We start from the raw sequence: 21,578 nt of genomic DNA on the forward strand, positions 1-21,578 counted from the left end.
AATGTACATGTATTTATAAAACGATACCAAGAGAATTCCTCGTTTTCCCTTTCTCTGCATGGTTTCTAACCTGTAACTGAATGTATTATCTACCGCTTTCATTCCCTTTCTTATATCTATCGTCTTTCTATATCCCCTCCCTTCTACACCATTTTCTCTGAGTTCTTCTCATTTAAATTATATCTGTATCGTCTTCCTTCTCCCCGATTTGGATTACGAGGTATATACCCGCCCCATCCCCCTCTATACTTTCTCTCTGATTTTTCTTCTCAGTACCTGTCATTTTACATTACATCTAACGTCTCTCCCCCTATCATTCTCTCTCTCTTCATCGGAAACCGTTCCGAGAGTATGCCTCGATTTTGCCAACTTGTATATATTGATCGGAGATGGTTGCATTTGTGGACCTCTCGTCCTATTGCATCGTGGCCATCATGTCGAAAATTTAGGGGTTTTCCCCCAGTTTCTCAAATAATGTCCCGAAAAAACCTTTAAAAACTACTATTGTAACTGTCATTTCACAATATATTCTATATCATATTTCATTTTCTATATTGATATCGTGGGTAGATATCTTTCGCAAAAGACAATATGATGATGATCATCATCATCGTTTAAATATGCACGACTACACTATTTTTTGTGAACTTGGGGCTTAGGGTTATAACAAGACAGAGGCCTCCATCTTTCACTTAAATTTTTTTAAATAGATTTTTCATAATAATATGTCTCATTTAATTCGATTTTCCTCGCAGCTATTATAATAATAAAATAATTTTGTTCCTGAAGTTTGCGCACCGGTATTCGATTTGTAATATCCTGAAATTATTTCAAAGAGTTAAAGGAGTAAAAGTGACTAAAATTGAAAGTCTGAAATCATACCTCCAAACTCTCTCCTTGTCACTTTCTACGTTTCTTTCTTTATCTTACTTTTCCCTCCAAAAAAGCCATGCTAGCAATTACTGAAAGTAAGAGAAAGTATTCTTTCTGGAATAAATTATATAGCATCCGCAATCAAAAGTGTTTTTTATTTGTCCTTTCGTTTTGTTTTAAATTTTAAAAAACATTCATAATAGTTAAAAATCATTTTTGTCTCTATCGTTTTAATCGTTCAATCTAATAGTACAGAGGCGGCGGAGTTGATAGGAAGTTTCAGCAAACATGTACAAAAAAAAACCGAAGTCTATATAAATTTGTGATTTTTTGGCCGGTCCACTCCCTCCCACATTCAGCTCAACCCCTCCATTATAAAAAACACTCAGCGGTCCCTGTTTTTCATTTAAAAAATCAGATATTTTGGTTTTGATGCTAACCAGGGTAAGCGCCCAAAATGTTTGTTTGCAGTAACGGAAACAAAATGGGGGGTCGGTTTTTTTTATATGAATCTTTTCTACCACGCTATTCGCCGGTTAAAAAAAAGAAGAAAGAAATTGGCAAAAGAGTAGGAAAATCAATAAAATTTGGGTCGGTGTGAACATTTTTGGGGGGTGTACGTCACATATGAATAAAAGTTTGTAGGATTGAGAGGGTTTTGTCGGGACACGCCAGACAAACGTGTATTTTTTTTTTTTGGGGGGGGGGCGCCTTGACGTAATTTCTCATCCTATAATCCTATATCATTCTATTTCCTCCATTTCAGGCGAGGAAACTTTTAGTTCATTATTGGTTTTATCATTTGAAGTGATTATGTTTCCGCCAAGTTTTCAGTGCAAAAGTTTTCATCTGGGAGAGAAAAGGAGAATAAGATGAAGAGCTTCTAATCCTAACCTATTATAAATTCATTTTGTAAAATGACATGAATTGAAAAATTGTGATTTTTAGCCGATTCACCCCCGTCCCACAGCTCAACCCCTGCACCATTTTTTTTTTTTGCCGACGGTTTTGCCCCCCCCCCCTAGTTTAAGGTGTTATGTGTAGTGTAAGGTGTTAGGTGTAGTGTAAGGTGTAGTGTAATGTGTTAGGTGTAGTGTAAGGTGTAGTGCAATGTTTTAGGTGTAGTGTAAGGTGTTATGTGTAAAGTGTTATAGGGTTAGGGTTAAAGCAAGAAGATTTTATGACTGTAGTTCCAACAGTCAACAAATTTATTCAAGCAGCTGTTCATTTCTAAAGAAGCACAAAAGAAAGAACGGCAATTAGGACCCCATAAAAAGAAAAGAGGAAATAGATATCCCAATCATTAAATGTAAAATTTCTAACTAATTAAAAAAATACTTGTCAAAACTCTGTTTTTTAAAGGAATATTGAGCAAATCATTCATGCGTGGCAGAATCCAATAAGCAAAGATTAATAAAGAAACAATTTGTTTAGCAATTGATAAGTGAACCTCAACTCACTCTCATTATTGAACGCATGAAGAGAAGTGCTCTCGCAATATCGCTGAGTTTAAACAAGTTCAACATGTCCAACAAATCCTAACAAGTCTTCATCAATCATCATCTGTGAAACTTCATTTTAAAACTGAAATTTCCATACTGTAAATAAAATATTAATATTAAAATATTAATCTGTTGTCAATAAATCTGGAGGAAATGCCTGAGAATTCTGGATTCCTTTTTTTTCAGGTGTACATTGTACGAGTAAACAATATGCATAAATAGGTCTTCTGAATTACAATGATATCAAAGTAATATGTCATCATATAAGATCAGAAAGTTTCAAGAGTGTTATTGGACCAGGGATGATATTCTGTTTTATCAAGAGTTGGCAAAATGATTGCTAAAAAAACATCTACTTTCGTGTGGCGGCCTTCTGTCTTGGAACGGGTCCTGGATGCTGGGGGACCGGCCTGACCCTTGCCTCTATCACCTTCATCCGTTGATGAATTGCCTGTCATCCTTACTGCGAGCGGTTTCCTTATATCTGTATATATGGCGTAATGTAGAGACCGGGCGTGTTCCGTTTTCCCAAAATATATGGGGGTGGAGTGTTGAGAGGGAATATGGACGAAATAATAAAAGGTGATTTCGATTGGAGCTGTATAATTTTTTATGGGAAGGCTTATACTGTAGTAGTCAATTGGATTCCATAGATCACACAGGTTGGAGACGATGAATACATTTAGTGTATGACAACGGTCATAATTTAATTATACATCATTCAGCATCTCTTACAATCTCTCACAATTAACAACGTCACCAATTATCCATAATTTTATTTGCAGTAGTAGATATTAAGCGAGTAATGTTCATTTCCAAACATTTTCTTGATTCAGCCGAATTGGAAAGGAGCGCAGGGAGTTCGTCGTCCGACTCCGACCTCGGCCCGCGTCGAAGTGACGAGATCTTGTTGTTGTTGTTTGTTGGAAATTAATGGCGACCAGTCATATTTGACTATTACCGTCAACTCGTTAGGCCAATTATTATTATCTTTCTTTTCTTCGATGTGTCCTTTAAAATCGTTCCTCTCCTTTCTTTGTTTTTTTTCTAATTATTATTATAATTATTATAAAGACTATCGTATCTTACAGGTTACCGCATGATCCCGTCCCTTCTTACGACACCGTCCAGACATCGTCCTGTCTCTCCGGTGTAGACAGGGGGCTCCCTTTGGGATACTCTACGTCTTGAAACTCGAAAAAGAAATAGAGAAATAAACTGTTAAAGAGTCTTTTCCCGTGAAATTATCTCGCATATACCAATCAAATACATGTATGTCCGTTTTGTTTTGTATAGAAAAAATATAAAATTTGATATGGGAGGTTCGGATGATTCAAAATTTATAGGGGCATCCAAAATGAGGGCTTAATAAATGAAACGGTGCATTGTTAACTCAAGGTTGTAAGTGAGATGGACATGGAGATGGTGTTAGTAAACAAGATATATATATATATATATATACACACATGCATATACAATTTTTTTCCCTTTCTTCCATTTCTTCATCTTTATTCTTTTTCCATTCATTTCTTCTCCTCTTCCTTCCATTCTTTTTTTTTCCATTCTGCAAAACTCCGCTATTTATAGTCTCCGAGAGCTGCCTTACGCAGTACGTTGCGTAAGTCAATCATTAAGTTCTAACGCACCAAAAGCTATAGCGCCATCTACGTTTACTGCATTATAACCAAAATCGTAGCGGACTTGATTGCTACAAAATGTTAAAATCCCATGAACTAAAGGGGACCAGGGCCTTGGATTATTTATAGGGTAAGGGTTAGGTTTGGGGGTAAGGTTAAAGGTGTAGTGTAAGGTGTTAGGTTAAAGGTGTAGTGTAAGGTGTAGTATAATGTGTTAGGTTAAAGTTGTAGATTAAGGTGTCAGGTGTAGTGTAAGGTGTAGTGTTAAGTGTTAGGTGTAGAGTAAGGTGTAGTATTAAGTGTTAGGTGTAGAGTAAGGTGTAGTGTAAGGTGTTAGGTGTAGTGTCAGTTGTAGTGTAAGGTGTTAGTAAAGTGTTACAGGGTTAGGGTTATAGCAAGAAGATTCTATGACTGAAGTTCCAACAGTCAATAAATTTATTCAAGCAGCTGTTTATTTCTAAAGAAGCACAAAAGAAGGAACGGCAATTAGGACCCCAGAAAAAGAAAAGAGGAAATAGATATCCCAATCATCAAATGTAAAATTTCTAACTAGTAAAAAAAATACTTGTCAAAACTCTGTAATTAAAGGAATATCGAGGAAATCGTTCATGCGTGGCAGAATCCAATAAGCAAAGATTAAGAAAGAAACAATTTGTTTAGCAATTGATAAGTGAACCTCAACTCACTCTCATTATTGAACGCATGAAGAGAAGTGCTCTCGCCATATCGCTGAGTTTTAACAAGTTCAACATGTCAAACAAATCCTAACAAATCTTCATCAATCATCATCTGTGAAACTTCATTTTAAAACTGAAATTTCCATACTGTAAATAAAATATTAATATTTAAATATTAATCTGTTGTCAACAAATCTGGAGGAAATGCCTGTGAATTCTGGATTACTTTTTTTTCAGGTGTACGTTGTACAAGTAAACAATATGCATAAATAGGTCTTCTGAATTACAATGATATCAAAGTAATATGTCATCATATAAGATCAGAAAGTTTCAAGAGTGTTATTGGACCAGGGATGATATTCTGTTTTATCAAGAGTTGGCAAAATGATTGCTAAAAAAACATCTACTTTCGTGTGGCGGCCTTCTGTCTTGGAACGGGTCCTGGATGCTGGGGGACCGGCCTGACCCTTGCCTCTATCACCTTCATCCGTTGATGAATTGCCTGTCATCCTTACTGCGAGCGGTTTCCTTATATCTGTATATATGGCGTAATGTAGAGACCGGGCGTGTTCCGTTTTCCCAAAATATATGGGGGTGGAGTGTTGAGAGGGAATATGGACGAAATAATAAAAGGTGATTTCGATTGGAGCTGTATAATTTTTTATGGGAAGGCTTATACTGTAGTAGTCAATTGGATTCCATAGATCACACAGGTTGGAGACGATGAATACATTTAGTGTATGACAACGGTCATAATTTAATTATACATCATTCAGCATCTCTTACAATCTCTCACAATTAACAACGTCACCAATTATCCATAATTTTATTTGCAGTAGTAGATATTAAGCGAGTAATGTTCATTTCCAAACATTTTCTTGATTCAGCCGAATTGGAAAGGAGCGCAGGGAGTTCGTCGTCCGACTCCGACCTCGGCCCGCGTCGAAGTGACGAGATCTTGTTGTTGTTGTTTGTTGGAAATTAATGGCGACCAGTCATATTTGACTATTACCGTCAACTCGTTAGGCCAATTATTATTATCTTTCTTTTCTTCGAAGTGTCCTTTAAAATCGTTCCTCTCCTTTCTTTGTTTTTTTTCTAATTATTATTATAATTATTATAAAGACTATCGTATCTTACAGGTTACCGCATGATCCCGTCCCTTCTTACGACACCGTCCAGACATCGTCCTGTCTCTCCGGTGTAGACAGGGGGCTCCCTTTGGGATACTCTACGTCTTGAAACTCGAAAAAGAAATAGAGAAATAAACTGTTAAAGAGTCTTTTCCCGTGAAATTATCTCGCATATACCAATCAAATACATGTATGTCCGTTTTGTTTTGTATAGAAAAAATATAAAATTTGATATGGGAGGTTCGGATGATTCAAAATTTATAGGGGCATCCAAAATGAGGGCTTAATAAATGAAACGGTGCATTGTTAACTCAAGGTTGTAAGTGAGATGGACATGGAGATGGTGTTAGTAAACAAGATATATATATATATATATATACACACATGCATATACAATTTTTTTCCCTTTCTTCCATTTCTTCATCTTTATTCTTTTTCCATTCATTTCTTCTCCTCTTCCTTCCATTCTTTTTTTTTCCATTCTGCAAAACTCCGCTATTTATAGTCTCCGAGAGCTGCCTTACGCAGTACGTTGCGTAAGTCAATCATTAAGTTCTAACGCACCAAAAGCTATAGCGCCATCTACGTTTACTGCATTATAACCAAAATCGTAGCGGACTTGATTGCTACAAAATGTTAAAATCCCATGAACTAAAGGGGACCAGGGCCTTGGATTATTTATAGGGTAAGGGTTAGGTTTGGGGGTAAGGTTAAAGGTGTAGTGTAAGGTGTTAGGTTAAAGGTGTAGTGTAAGGTGTAGTATAATGTGTTAGGTTAAAGTTGTAGATTAAGGTGTCAGGTGTAGTGTAAGGTGTAGTGTTAAGTGTTAGGTGTAGAGTAAGGTGTAGTGTTAAGTGTTAGGTGTAGAGTAAGGTGTAGTGTAAGGTGTTAGGTGTAGTGTCAGTTGTAGTGTAAGGTGTTAGTAAAGTGTTACAGGGTTAGGGTTATAGCAAGAAGATTCTATGACTGAAGTTCCAACAGTCAATAAATTTATTCAAGCAGCTGTTTATTTCTAAAGAAGCACAAAAGAAGGAACGGCAATTAGGACCCCAGAAAAAGAAAAGAGGAAATAGATATCCCAATCATCAAATGTAAAATTTCTAACTAGTAAAAAAAATACTTGTCAAAACTCTGTAATTAAAGGAATATCGAGGAAATCGTTCATGCGTGGCAGAATCCAATAAGCAAAGATTAAGAAAGAAACAATTTGTTTAGCAATTGATAAGTGAACCTCAACTCACTCTCATTATTGAACGCATGAAGAGAAGTGCTCTCGCCATATCGCTGAGTTTTAACAAGTTCAACATGTCAAACAAATCCTAACAAATCTTCATCAATCATCATCTGTGAAACTTCATTTTAAAACTGAAATTTCCATACTGTAAATAAAATATTAATATTTAAATATTAATCTGTTGTCAACAAATCTGGAGGAAATGCCTGTGAATTCTGGATTACTTTTTTTTCAGGTGTACGTTGTACAAGTAAACAATATGCATAAATAGGTCTTCTGAATTACAATGATATCAAAGTAATATGTCATCATATAAGATCAGAAAGTTTCAAGAGTGTTATTGGACCAGGGATGATATTCTGTTTTATCAAGAGTTGGCAAAATGATTGCTAAAAAAACATCTACTTTCGTGTGGCGGCCTTCTGTCTTGGAACGGGTCCTGGATGCTGGGGGACCGGCCTGACCCTTGCCTCTATCACCTTCATCCGTTGATGAATTGCCTGTCATCCTTACTGCGAGCGGTTTCCTTATATCTGTATATATGGCGTAATGTAGAGACCGGGCGTGTTCCGTTTTCCCAAAATATATGGGGGTGGAGTGTTGAGAGGGAATATGGACGAAATAATAAAAGGTGATTTCGATTGGAGCTGTATAATTTTTTATGGGAAGGCTTATACTGTAGTAGTCAATTGGATTCCATAGATCACACAGGTTGGAGACGATGAATACATTTAGTGTATGACAACGGTCATAATTTAATTATACATCATTCAGCATCTCTTACAATCTCTCACAATTAACAACGTCACCAATTATCCATAATTTTATTTGCAGTAGTAGATATTAAGCGAGTAATGTTCATTTCCAAACATTTTCTTGATTCAGCCGAATTGGAAAGGAGCGCAGGGAGTTCGTCGTCCGACTCCGACCTCGGCCCGCGTCGAAGTGACGAGATCTTGTTGTTGTTGTTTGTTGGAAATTAATGGCGACCAGTCATATTTGACTATTACCGTCAACTCGTTAGGCCAATTATTATTATCTTTCTTTTCTTCGAAGTGTCCTTTAAAATCGTTCCTCTCCTTTCTTTGTTTTTTTTCTAATTATTATTATAATTATTATAAAGACTATCGTATCTTACAGGTTACCGCATGATCCCGTCCCTTCTTACGACACCGTCCAGACATCGTCCTGTCTCTCCGGTGTAGACAGGGGGCTCCCTTTGGGATACTCTACGTCTTGAAACTCGAAAAAGAAATAGAGAAATAAACTGTTAAAGAGTCTTTTCCCGTGAAATTATCTCGCATATACCAATCAAATACATGTATGTCCGTTTTGTTTTGTATAGAAAAAATATAAAATTTGATATGGGAGGTTCGGATGATTCAAAATTTATAGGGGCATCCAAAATGAGGGCTTAATAAATGAAACGGTGCATTGTTAACTCAAGGTTGTAAGTGAGATGGACATGGAGATGGTGTTAGTAAACAAGATATATATATATATATATATACACACATGCATATACAATTTTTTTCCCTTTCTTCCATTTCTTCATCTTTATTCTTTTTCCATTCATTTCTTCTCCTCTTCCTTCCATTCTTTTTTTTTCCATTCTGCAAAACTCCGCTATTTATAGTCTCCGAGAGCTGCCTTACGCAGTACGTTGCGTAAGTCAATCATTAAGTTCTAACGCACCAAAAGCTATAGCGCCATCTACGTTTACTGCATTATAACCAAAATCGTAGCGGACTTGATTGCTACAAAATGTTAAAATCCCATGAACTAAAGGGGACCAGGGCCTTGGATTATTTATAGGGTAAGGGTTAGGTTTGGGGGTAAGGTTAAAGGTGTAGTGTAAGGTGTTAGGTTAAAGGTGTAGTGTAAGGTGTAGTATAATGTGTTAGGTTAAAGTTGTAGATTAAGGTGTCAGGTGTAGTGTAAGGTGTAGTGTTAAGTGTTAGGTGTAGAGTAAGGTGTAGTGTTAAGTGTTAGGTGTAGAGTAAGGTGTAGTGTAAGGTGTTAGGTGTAGTGTCAGTTGTAGTGTAAGGTGTTAGTAAAGTGTTACAGGGTTAGGGTTATAGCAAGAAGATTCTATGACTGAAGTTCCAACAGTCAATAAATTTATTCAAGCAGCTGTTTATTTCTAAAGAAGCACAAAAGAAGGAACGGCAATTAGGACCCCAGAAAAAGAAAAGAGGAAATAGATATCCCAATCATCAAATGTAAAATTTCTAACTAGTAAAAAAAATACTTGTCAAAACTCTGTAATTAAAGGAATATCGAGGAAATCGTTCATGCGTGGCAGAATCCAATAAGCAAAGATTAAGAAAGAAACAATTTGTTTAGCAATTGATAAGTGAACCTCAACTCACTCTCATTATTGAACGCATGAAGAGAAGTGCTCTCGCCATATCGCTGAGTTTTAACAAGTTCAACATGTCAAACAAATCCTAACAAATCTTCATCAATCATCATCTGTGAAACTTCATTTTAAAACTGAAATTTCCATACTGTAAATAAAATATTAATATTTAAATATTAATCTGTTGTCAACAAATCTGGAGGAAATGCCTGTGAATTCTGGATTACTTTTTTTTCAGGTGTACGTTGTACAAGTAAACAATATGCATAAATAGGTCTTCTGAATTACAATGATATCAAAGTAATATGTCATCATATAAGATCAGAATGTTTCAAGAGTGTTATTGGACCAGGGATGATATTCTGTTTTATCAAGAGTTGGCAAAATGATTGCTAAAAAAACATCTACTTTCGTGTGGCGGCCCTCTGTCTTGGAACGGGTCCTGGATGCTGGGGGGCCGGCCTGACCCTTGCCTCTATCACCTTCATCCGTTGATGAATTGCTAGTCAACCTTACTGCGAGCAGTTTCCTTAAATATCTGTATATATGGCGTAATGTGAGACCGGGCGTGTTCCGTTTCCCCAAAATATATGGGGGTGGAGTGTTGAGAGGGAATATGGATGGGATAATTATAGGTGATTTCGATTGGAGCTGTATAATTTCTATGGGAAGGCTTTTACTGTAGTAGTCAGTTGGATTCCATAGATCACTCAGGTTGGGGACGATGAATACATTTAGTGTATGACAACGGTCATAATTTAATTATACTTCATTCAGCATCTCTTACAGGTTATCACAATTAACACCGTCACCAATTATCCAGAATTGTATTTGCAGTAATAGAAATTAAGCGAGAAATGTTCATCTCCAAACATTTTCTTGATTCAGCCGAATTGGAAAGGAGCGCAGGGAGTTCGTCGTCCGACTCCGACCTCGGCCCGCGTCGAAGTGACGAGATCTTGTTGTTGTTGTTTGTTGGAAATTAATGGCGACCAGTCATATTTGACTATTACCGCCAACTTATTAGGCCAATTATTTTTTTTTTCTTTTCTTCGACGTGTCCTTTAAAATCGTTCCTCTCCTTTTTTTTTTTCTTCCAATCATTATTATAATTATTTTAAAGACTATCGTATCTTACAGGTTACCGCATGATCCCGTCCTTTCTTACGACACCGTCCAGACATCGTCCTGTCTCTCCGGTGTAGACAGGGGGCTCCCTTTGGGATACTCTACACTGTTAGAAAAATTTCCGTTTTTTAACGGAAAAAGTCCGGCAGCAAAATTTCCGGACTTTTTTTTTTTTTCCGTAAATTTACAGAAAGTGGTAATTTATGGAAAAGTTCTGTAAAATATACAAGATTCCGTAAATTACAATTCTTGAAAATACGGACTTTATTTACGGAAACTTTACAGAAAATTTACATAAATTAACATGATTCCGTATAAATAATTAACGGAAAAAAAAAATTTGTCCGGAAATTTTGCTGCCGGAATTTTTTTTTTTTGTCCGTAATTTTACGGATTCCTTTTCCGTAAAATTTCCGTACTTTTACAAAATTCCCATGTAAAATACGGATTTTATTTACGGAAATTTTACAGAAAATTTACGTGAATTAACATGATTCCGTATAAATAATTAACGGAAAAAAAAAATTTGTCCGGAAATTTTGCTGCCGGAATTTTTTTTTTTGTCCGTAATTTTACGGATTCCTTTTCCGTAAAATTACCGTACTTTTACAAATTCCCATGTAAAATACGGATATTATTTACGGAAATTTTACAGAAAATTTACGTGAATTAACATGATTCCGTATAAATAATTAACGGGAAAAAAAAATTTGTCCGGAAATTTTGCTGCCGGAATTTTTTTTTTTAATCCGTAATTTTACGGATTCCTTTTCCGTAAAATTACCGTACTTTTACAAAATTCCCATGTAAATTTACACATTTCCGTAAAAAAACAAGTTTACAGAATTCTTAAATTTTTTACAGATATTTTTTAATCAGTAGATACCTTACAATAGGAACGCTGATTTGCTATTTAAACATGTACTCCCAAACACATGGTAGATTGTATGAATGCATTCACTTAAGGCCTGAACAAAAATTGTGTTGCCCTTTTCTGACCTGGACAAATCGGGCCAGCTTTTTTCAATAATTTTTTTCATACTTAGCTTACTATTTCTAGAATAAAACATGGCAACAGTGATTGTGTCTCGCCCACTCATGAAAATAACCAGAAATATCGTGATTTTCGAGGGCACACAACATAATTGTATTGAAACTTCATTGTGAAATGACTGGGATGGAATAACACTTGTCATAAGAGCCTTGCACATACACTTTAATGTTGACCTGTAAATTCAATTCGATTCAAAATGGTTTATTAAAAATCCTTTCTTTGCGGCAAAAGCCGAATTGCGAAAATTTACATTTCAAACAAAATCATCAATAACAAGGTAAAAAAACTTATAGTACTACGAACAAATTTCAATATAGACATATGTAACAAAGTATATCATAAATAAATTTAAATCGATACTCACTGATCAATAAAAAAAATTGAAAAATATTCTAAATACATGTAAATATGAGTGGATAGAGGAAATGAATTGGAAAGCAGAAAAGAATAGAAATAGTGGAAGAGAGAAGAGAGGCAGAGAGAGAGAGAGAGAGAAGAGAAGAAATTGATGGTGGAAGGGAAACAGAGAGAAAATAGCGAAGAAGCAATTAGGTCACATTTTTTCATACATGCTGCAATAATACATATTTTGGCAATTTTTGTGACTTCAATTCAAATATTAAGTTTACGACTAGATATCAGTGAATAATTGCTCATATGAAAGAAAAATATTTTGATTAACAAAGTAAAATGAAATGAAATGAAATGAAACTTGAGTTCGCCAACATAAAGAGAACTCAACATTACAATTAGTATGTAATCTGCATTTTATAAAAAACAATCTTTTAATGATATCACATTTTAAGAGTCCAATGAATGATGAGTTCTTTAATTCTCAGCCATTCGTAGTTTGATATTATTATACAAGTAACGATAGGGGAAGATATATAAAAAAAAAAACTACTCCTTGTAATCAATTCTTTTAGAGTTAAAGGTAAATGCTAGTTTTGGTAACGATATCAAAATGAGTTCGTACAGAATCCAATGAAATGACCACCAAAGTGTCTGTTTGTATAAATAAAACATATGTGCCAAAGGATTCTGGAAGAAATTGTGTAATTGCTGAGAAATCAGCAAATAAGCACAGGATTCAGGTAGAGCGTCGGGCCCGACATTCGAAGCAATAATTATACAATGTCCCACGTGCGCTTATCTCTGTTGGGGATCTTCAGCCTGAACATTTTTTCAGCGTAGATTTCAAGATTTCACAAAGTTCAGTTTATGTAACTGTACCAGATCTAGATCCTCGATGATATACTGACAATTAAGCCTTGTTTTACAGACTTTCTCATGAAATCAGTGTTTACTGCAACTACTGGAATTTCTCTTTAAAGTGCCGAATCAACGAGGGCAAGGGGCTATTTCTATATCGTGAAGTTCGACATCGCATCTCTACTGTTCCGGCCAAGCTTCTAGTCTGATATTGACAAGTCCTATTTTGAGGTAGAAGGTGATACAGTTTAGACGTGGGGATTTGCATAGACTTCGTAAACGCAAGACAAGAGTTTGATCCATCTATCTTCAAGAGACATCAGTTCTGACTGGAGTAAAGCATGCTCATATGAAGAATATGCTGCTCCAAAAATGATTCTAAGGGCACGATTCTGAAGACGTTCGATGACTTGTACTTGTTGTTTTGTTAGTGCTCCTGACCATACAGGTACAGCATATTCAACAACTGGTCTCACGAAACTAGTATATACAACTATAAGGTCCTGAAATTACAGACTATGATATTTCAAAGTGCGAAGAACATATAAACGACTATTTGCGCGCTTGACCATATATTCAACATGTGTAGACCATTTCAAATCCGACTGGATTGCTACGATGCAGTGACACATCATGGAGTGAGAGCACCGTCGGGTTTGGTACATTTCTACAAAAACTTATGTCCATTGTGGAACACTTTGACCTTACCATGTGACCTCCGACTGCAGCATAACATGCAGGTCACCCAAGTACATCTACCATCCAAGTTTGGTGTGCTGCCAGGCCATCTGGCAACGATGCTTGTTATTTTCCCAGCCTGATCACAAACAACCTAGCAGAAGACAAAAGAGGAATATCAAATCTTACATTCATAACTGTCTCTATATCGTTCTGGGCACTTAATTTTCAATTTTCTTTGGGACATCCAATGGGAGCACACAACAATTGAGTTTTGCAAGTTTATCACATATTTGGAATGCAATTTTAACATGCATGCACATAAAAATTATTGGTGTGCTTTCCATGTTAGGTTGATTTATCCAACAATCACCCCACCCATCCACTGCTTCCATTGCTCAGTACTTGCAACAACAAAAAAAAAAAAATATGCTACAGAATTAACTACTCATTTAAAAAATTGCCCAATCAAATACGAATCTAATAATTACTATAAATGAAACTGAAGTGATAGGAAATCCTAGGAAAGAAAATTAATGTCACATTCTTTTTTTTTGCCAAACTTTATACAAAATAGTACATTGTTCTAGTTATAGTAATTTAAGTGGCTTTCACATTTGCTTGTATTAGCAATTGCAATCATTTGATCACAATATATGTCGCACACAATCACAAAGGTTGCAAGCAGTCTCAGCACTAATTGTGAAAAGGGCCTAAGAAAGGGTATAATTAATCTAACCTGTACATTGATCGAGTATCTATTCTTCCTGTTGAGGAAGTATATTGCCTGATCCCCACCAGGGCTCCTGATGTAGACATGTGACCCATCAATTGCACCTATCACTCCTGGAAATCTGCAGTACTGGAAGAACTGTCGCTGAGGAAACTTCATGTATTGCCTCTTCCTTCTTGCTATAGCTTCTGACACATCTTTGATGATTCGACACATTGATGACTGTGATATTGCTGCCTCATCACCATGCATCTTTTGAAATGATCCTGTAAAATCAAACAAACCATATGGTTGATGGGTCATTGTTTCGAGGTAATTTTAAAACATTTCATTGAAGCACATACAGATGATACTTCTGATGACAAAAAAAATTAAGCACATATTTCATAAGAATATTCATCTTTTACAAATATCAGACAATTTTCTGCAATTCATTTTAACAAGTGGAAGGCCTCTTGCAGTGTCGCCATCATACGCGATTCGATATAGCAGCAGTACTGACTTCAAAAACAGCTATTGAATAATGTTTATTTTCTGCCCCTTGCTTTTGACTTTTTACCTTGATGTTTTTGCACATCTATTGATAAAAGTTCGAAAAAATTGGTCAGTACCCCCAAAGTGTACCACTATATAACATGGCGCGCAACATACATGGTATTTCCCATACATAGTAGATGTCTATGTGTGATAATTCACATGATTATAATTCAAATAAAAAAACATTTCTAAATTTTCATTTGGAACTTATGATAATCATGTGGAAACCAACTCGCATATCTAATGAGCTGTGACCTTTGACCTGCGGACTCCGAATTCGAACTGAGCCTGTATTTTGGTGTTCTATACCTACACACCAATTTTTTTTTATCCATTAAATATTTGTTTACTTATTGCGTGGAAACCAAGTGGGGGGGGGGGGGAAGACAGGGGCAATGCATGACCATCCAGGCGCCATTTTGTAAATTTCTAGTCCATTTGCATACTATTCCTAATCCCATCCTTACTCTCTTATCCTGCATGCTACACACTTCTAACAAATTGCTGTAGATTGTTTAAGAGTTGCATGCTCTTCATATTAAAATATGACTTGCCCTTGAAAATGCCGTGTTCATGCCCTAAATTCAAATCCGAAATAGTCTACATTAAAAAAATTCATATTTATTGAAATGTAAAGTAGGAAAATCATAAAATGGCCGTAACTTCCTTGTTTTTATTCATTTTGGTCTGATTTGGGAACATGCTTCCTTATTCATCTGTTTTTACGCATCAGTGACCATTACCTTTAGAAATAGCGCCCTCTATTGCAAAGTGGAAAAATAGTAAAATGGCCATCACTTACTTGTTTTCATTTATTTCAGTTTCATATTTTCAGGGTTGACTTATGATAGTCCAAATTCAATTGTTTTTTTTTTCATTTTACACATCAATGACCATTATCTTCAAAAATAGCGCCCTCTATTGCAAACTAAAGAAATATTATAATGGCCATGACGATAAGTTCCTTGTTTTCATTTATTTCGGTCTCATATTTTCAGGGTATGCTTATGGCATCATCCCTCATAATCCATGTTTTTTTACGCACATCAGTGACCATTACCTTTAAGAAATAGCGGTCTCTATTAAAAAGTTGGAAAACAGTAAAATGGCCATCACTTCCTTGTTTCCATTTATCTTGGTATCACTTTTTTAGGGTTTGCTAATGGCATCATCCCTCATATGCAAAATGTTTTTTTTACGCATCAGTGACCATTGCCTATAAAAATAGCGCCCTCTTAATATTTTGAAAATGTATATCTTCAGGAGTTTTCTCTTTATCTCCTTCTGTTTCTTGCCCTCCATAAAATCACAGGCGTCAATGCACGCACATTGTTCTGATACGATTGCAGCTCTAGTTTTTTGTGTGTATGTTCATCTCGAGTTGTTATCTATTTGCCAAATTTCATAGCTTTTCATCGCAACACAGCCAAGTTTCGGGGGGGGGGGGGTGGGGGTGATCTGCCAATTTAGGGTTAATGACAAATTTATAACTCTAACCTGACATAACAGTTCTAACAGCAGAAACAGCAGAGCTTCACTCCTGCTGTGGTAGTTTTGGAATTTTTAAGTATGCAATTCATAGGTACTTGACTGTTTGCTTAAATGATACTCTTACTTATGTGATCCCTCTCTGATTTCTAGATATTGTCATCATCATCAACTTTGTCTGGAGTCCTAAAATTAATAGAAACAACCTCAGTCAAATAGATTTAACAGTGCCCAGAAACATTCAATAATCGTTTAATTCAATTACTCACCCACTGCATGAAAACGGAGAGCCGTCAACACCTGCAAATAAACGGGAAGTGGATCATTCCTCTGTGTGTCCCTCTTCAATTCGGCTTCCAGCATGTTGATGATGTAAATGACGGTTTCTTTTGACAGTTGATACCGATCTCGAAATGGCCCATCCTCATACGATTCCGATGGATTTCTAGCATCCCGTAGCCCACGACGTGGTCTTGGCAAAGGTAGCTGTACATGTATGGAGAAGAGTTGAATATTATTTTTAATTCTTTTATTTTGTGATCTTTATAAACGTTCCAAACAGTGAACATGTGCATGTAGATTTGATTACACATCTACCAACATAATAACTGCAATCTTAATTGTCTTCCCAAGATTAACAAAAATTACATTCAAAATGTTATTTCAAGTTTTCATTTTTGTTATCTCATCAAATCATTTCAATAATACTTTAAAACAAATTAAAACAATGTAAACCAAATTTATCAATCATACCTCTCTTAGCAATTCAAGGTTGTGAAGGTGTTGGAGATAATCCATGGGTATAGGTAGATGTCAACCGACGACGTAATTCTGTGAAACAATTGTCAAATAACAACACAAACATTATTTTTTAATAAATACCGGTAGGCAAATAATTGGAAACATATACATATAAAAATAATTCATTGGTTTATCACTTTATACAGATCTCATAGTGAATGATAAATAAAACAAAAACATTGTAATCATTTGTGCGAGATGCCTTTAAAAATTAAAGTTTTTTTGGGGGGGGCGCTATATTTTCTCTATTTGCAAGTGATATGAAAAAGATTTTAGAACGAAATTTAAGTAATCAACTCTTTAATATTTCAGCCTCTAAAAATTGGCCTGTGCCAAAAGCAAAAGAAAGGTATATTTTTAAATGCAATTTAGGCAAATTGAAAAAAAAAAGCATTTCTTTCTCCTCTTTAAATGCACCAAATAGTACAAAATTATATGGGGTCTTCGGAAATTTTATTTTATCTATGAGAAGCAAGTTCCCATAGAAGAATAATTACAGCTGAGAACAAATTTTGCTTTCTACTATATGGTCAACATATAGTCAATAGACCAGCATGTTTCCACTTATATTGCACTTTCATTTGACCGGCATGTTTCCATTTTCATTACAGTGGACATTGTATAATAATTTAATGAAACACAAGTGAAGACTCTCTTTAATTGATATGTAATGGGAGAAATAGACTGAGGACAAAATAAAAGACCTGTTCTAAAACAAACAATTTAATCAAATAATTGGAATGTAGCAATCATCATTATAAAAATTTAAGCTTGAAAAGAGAATCATTTAATTATAGATAAACCCACAGAGCTGTAAGAAACTTCAACCCGGGCTCCAACCCTTCACAATCACATGCACACTGTCACTAAACCCATGCCCACACGTCCAGAGGACACATGTACAGCACGCTTCGCATTACCTAAAGCGATGTTCGTGCAGGCTCCACTCCACTTCACTACCGCTACACTGTACGCTCCAACAAGGTCGTCTACATCGCTTGAGCTGAGGTAGCTTCGCATCACACATACACACATGGAACACACTGTCTTAACTGAATTATCAGTGAATGGCTGAGAATGGAAACCCGTCGGTCGCTAGCCAGCACTAAGTCATTACTAGATCTACCTCGAGCGAAGTTCGTGCAGGCTCCACTCCACTTCACTACCGCTAGTGACAAAGGTGGGATGGAAATGTTATTTATTGTAAAAATTATAGAAAAAAATAAAACGAGGAAAATTTTTTTTTTCCCATACTCGTAGAATATTTTTGGTATTTTCTGAACCATCCAATAATAATATAAATATATATGCTGTTTGACCTGCGACCGATCGCATGCGATGTTTTTAAATCGGCCATGAATAGTGACGTGTGAGGAAATAGATACTGGCTCAAAATCAACAATTTAGAGGATAACCAGAGGATGGACACGGAGTGAAATACGGGTGAAGAGTAAGAAATTAAGCTATTTTTCTTTCTCTTTATATTTTTTGTTATGATTTTTACAATAAATAACATTTCCATCGGCCACCCCACCTTTGTCACTCGGAATATCCGATCGAGTTCACCGTCCCGAAGTTTGGGTAGGTGGAGTGTAGTGTAGCGGTAGTGAAGTGGAGTGGAGCCTGCACGAACTTCGCTTGAGGTATACTAGATCTAACTAACTGTAGTTGACATTGGGTGATTTCAAGTTCGGTGTTGGTGTTGAGAGCGTAAAAAGGCCGCTGAACCGAGCTCCAACACCGAGCTGGGACTGGGTTCAGAGGAATGATACCAATTGCGTTATCGATAGCACATGACGTCACGCCTCTGCGCTGCGCTGCTAAATCATCTCAACTTCACGCGAGAAGTCTCGACGACGAAAATGAAATCGGAAAGAAATGCATTGAATTCTCATCGTACAGAATACATGTACCAATGTTTTAATTAATTCAAGAATTCGAAAGAGTGAACATTATTCTTTATCAAAATATATACAGCTCAAATGATTTGTTCTACTACTAGTACTAGCTCATCTTAACTGTAAAAGCTAATTTTACGGGGATGTTTCATCGTGTTTGCCGCCTGTTCACGAGCTTGAGATTGCCAACACCAACACCGAACTTGAAACCATGATTTTCCCAATCCCTGGGGGTTGGTGTTGGTGAATGGGGAAATTGCACGTAGATCGTCAACACCAGCCGCAGTGCTGGGTTCAGCAGACGACATTCAACACGAACTGCCGGAAATATGTCATATTTTCCGAGGTCAATCCCAATTAACACCAGCCTGATTTCAAGTACGGTGTTGTGGCTGGTGTTGTCACAACACCAACACCAGATTTCAACACCGTACTTGAGTTGAAATCACCCATTCAATGCCATTGTCATTGACATTGTCATTGATTTGATTTAGAATTAGATCTAGGCTACCGGCTAGGCCCTAATTAGACCAAAAGCTTCGGTCTCTGTTATGTTGGTTGTTCAGCTGAACTCCGTTGGCTTCACTCACCAAATACAGAGACCGAAGTTCTAGCGCGATCTGTACAGGGGACTCAATGGCCATATGTTTATGTACTTAAGATCGGATAAAACGGGGAAGTGAATTTGCGCGACAGCCGAGGTAAGTCACTGTTTTTGTTCCTTTTAACTCGATTTTTCTCCGTTTCTTGGCAATTAATGCCAAGAGGGAATATCAATTTGCATTTTGGTCGCATTAATTTTCAAAATTTTTATTGATTAAAGACAAAAATTGAAGAGCCCCGACGGGGGGATTTTGCATTGCAAGTCCCCTAATGGTGGCTGCACGCTAGCGAGCCGTCTGTGTATGAGGAGAACTTAAAAAAAAAAATGTTAAAAAACTCCTCAAAACAGACGGCTGCCAGCTGTCTAGCCTCTAGGCCCTAATCAGAATCTAGGGACTAGCCACTAGGCCTACCCCAAGTTTAAATAAGTTTAATTGCACAAATTTAATATTTTGAGGTTTATATTTTCATCTTGACATTTACAAATGAAGATACAAATTAATATATAAATGGCATCATAATATAAAATATCCTTGTGAAGCTCATAAAACCAGCTTGGCCCACGGCTTCGCACCTTCGATTCAATTTGTTCAACCACAGTGTCAAAATATCCAACACTCAAATGCACCAATGGGACTGTAGCAGCGCGTACGCGACGATACATTGCATCGTCTGGACTCGTCAATGCCAAAACCTTGTTCGTAATCATGAAAACCAACACTATTAATTTCATATAACTGCATAAAACGTATCAATATATTCCAGAGAGGCACAGCAGAAATTTCATTTACGAATTCAAAGCAAAATACTTACGAATTTCTGATCAAGAAGATCACTTGACACATCCAAGACCGCAAGGAAAGTTATCTTTGCTTCGCGGGCTTTTCACAAACTTCTCAAGTGCGCATGCTCGAAAAAGAAAACTTATCATTAACTTGATTTTTCTGTAAATTTTACAAAGTTTCCGTAGAAATTGCACTTTCCACATATTACGAATTAATCTGTTAAATCGTGTCTGTAAACTTACATCTACTTTACAGTAAATTTACAAAGATGTATCGTAAACGTCTCCTTACGTCAGTAAATTTACCATTATAACCTGATTTTTCTGTAAATTTTACAAATTTTCCGAAGAAATTGCACTTTACACATATTACAAATTAATCTGTTAAATCTTGTCCATAAACTTACATCTACTTTACAGTAAATTTACAAGATGTATCGTAAACGTCTCCTTTCAATAATGATCTTCACTACAATTACGGACAATGTCAGTAAATTTATCATTAACCTGATTTTTCTGTAAATTCTACAAAGTTTCCGTAGAAATTGCCATTTCTGTTAAATCTTGTCCGTAAATTTACAGCTACCTTTCTAGTAAATTTACAAAGATTTGTACCGTAAACCACTAAACGTCTCATTTCTGAGATTAATTTTTAATATATATATGTAAAGTGGAATTTCTACGGAAAATTTGTAAACTTTACAGAAAAATCAGGTTATATGATAAATTTTCTGACGTTGTCCGTAAACTTACATCTACTTTACAGTAAATTTACAAGATGTACCGTAAACGTCTCCTTTCAATAATGATCTTCTGTACAATTACGGATCAAAACGTTTGTAAAATTGATCATTTACCTGATTTTTATGTAATTTTTACAAATTTTCCGTAGTTTGTATAGTACAAATTAATCTGTTAAATCTTGTCCGTAAACTTACAGCTACTTTCTAGTAAATTTACAAAGATTTGTACCGTAAACCACTAAACGTCTCCTTTCAAGAATGATCTTCACTACAATTACGGACAACGTCAGAAAATGTATCATTAACCTGATTTTTCTGTAAATTTTACAAAATTTTCCGTAGAAAATGCACTTTACACATGTTACAAATTAATCTGTTAAATCTTATCCGTAAACTTACATCTACTGACAGTAAATTTACAAGATGTATCGTAAACGCCTCCTTTCAATAATGATCTTCTGTACAATTACAGAAAACGTCCGTAAAATTGATCATTTACCT

General features: G+C 35.9%; 1 protein-coding gene across 2 annotated transcripts; it reads right to left on the bottom strand.

Moving 5' to 3' along the window:
• Positions 1 to 10,923: 10,923 nt before the first annotated feature.
• On the bottom strand, positions 10,924 to 20,447 carry LOC129259966 (putative nuclease HARBI1). 2 transcript variants are annotated; one of them, XM_064096823.1, is made up of 5 exons: positions 20,364 to 20,447; positions 17,002 to 17,079; positions 16,518 to 16,734; positions 14,230 to 14,489; positions 10,924 to 13,644 (listed from the first exon to the last, which is right to left on the bottom strand). In XM_064096823.1, the coding sequence occupies exons 2-5, from the start codon at positions 17,044 to 17,046 to the stop codon at positions 13,480 to 13,482; spliced, it is 687 nt and encodes a 228-aa protein (XP_063952893.1). In that variant the 5' UTR covers positions 17,047 to 17,079; positions 20,364 to 20,447; the 3' UTR covers positions 10,924 to 13,479. The 2 variants fall into 2 exon arrangements, with proteins under 2 accessions (XP_063952893.1, XP_063952894.1); XM_064096824.1 differs by lacking the exon at positions 20,364 to 20,447 and adding an exon at positions 17,970 to 18,056 and having other exon boundaries at positions 11,407 to 13,644.
• Positions 20,448 to 21,578: the final 1,131 nt, after the last annotated feature.

Source organism: Lytechinus pictus, chromosome 3 (assembly GCF_037042905.1).
Source record: "Lytechinus pictus isolate F3 Inbred chromosome 3, Lp3.0, whole genome shotgun sequence".
NCBI classification, from domain to species: domain Eukaryota; kingdom Metazoa; phylum Echinodermata; class Echinoidea; order Temnopleuroida; family Toxopneustidae; genus Lytechinus; species Lytechinus pictus.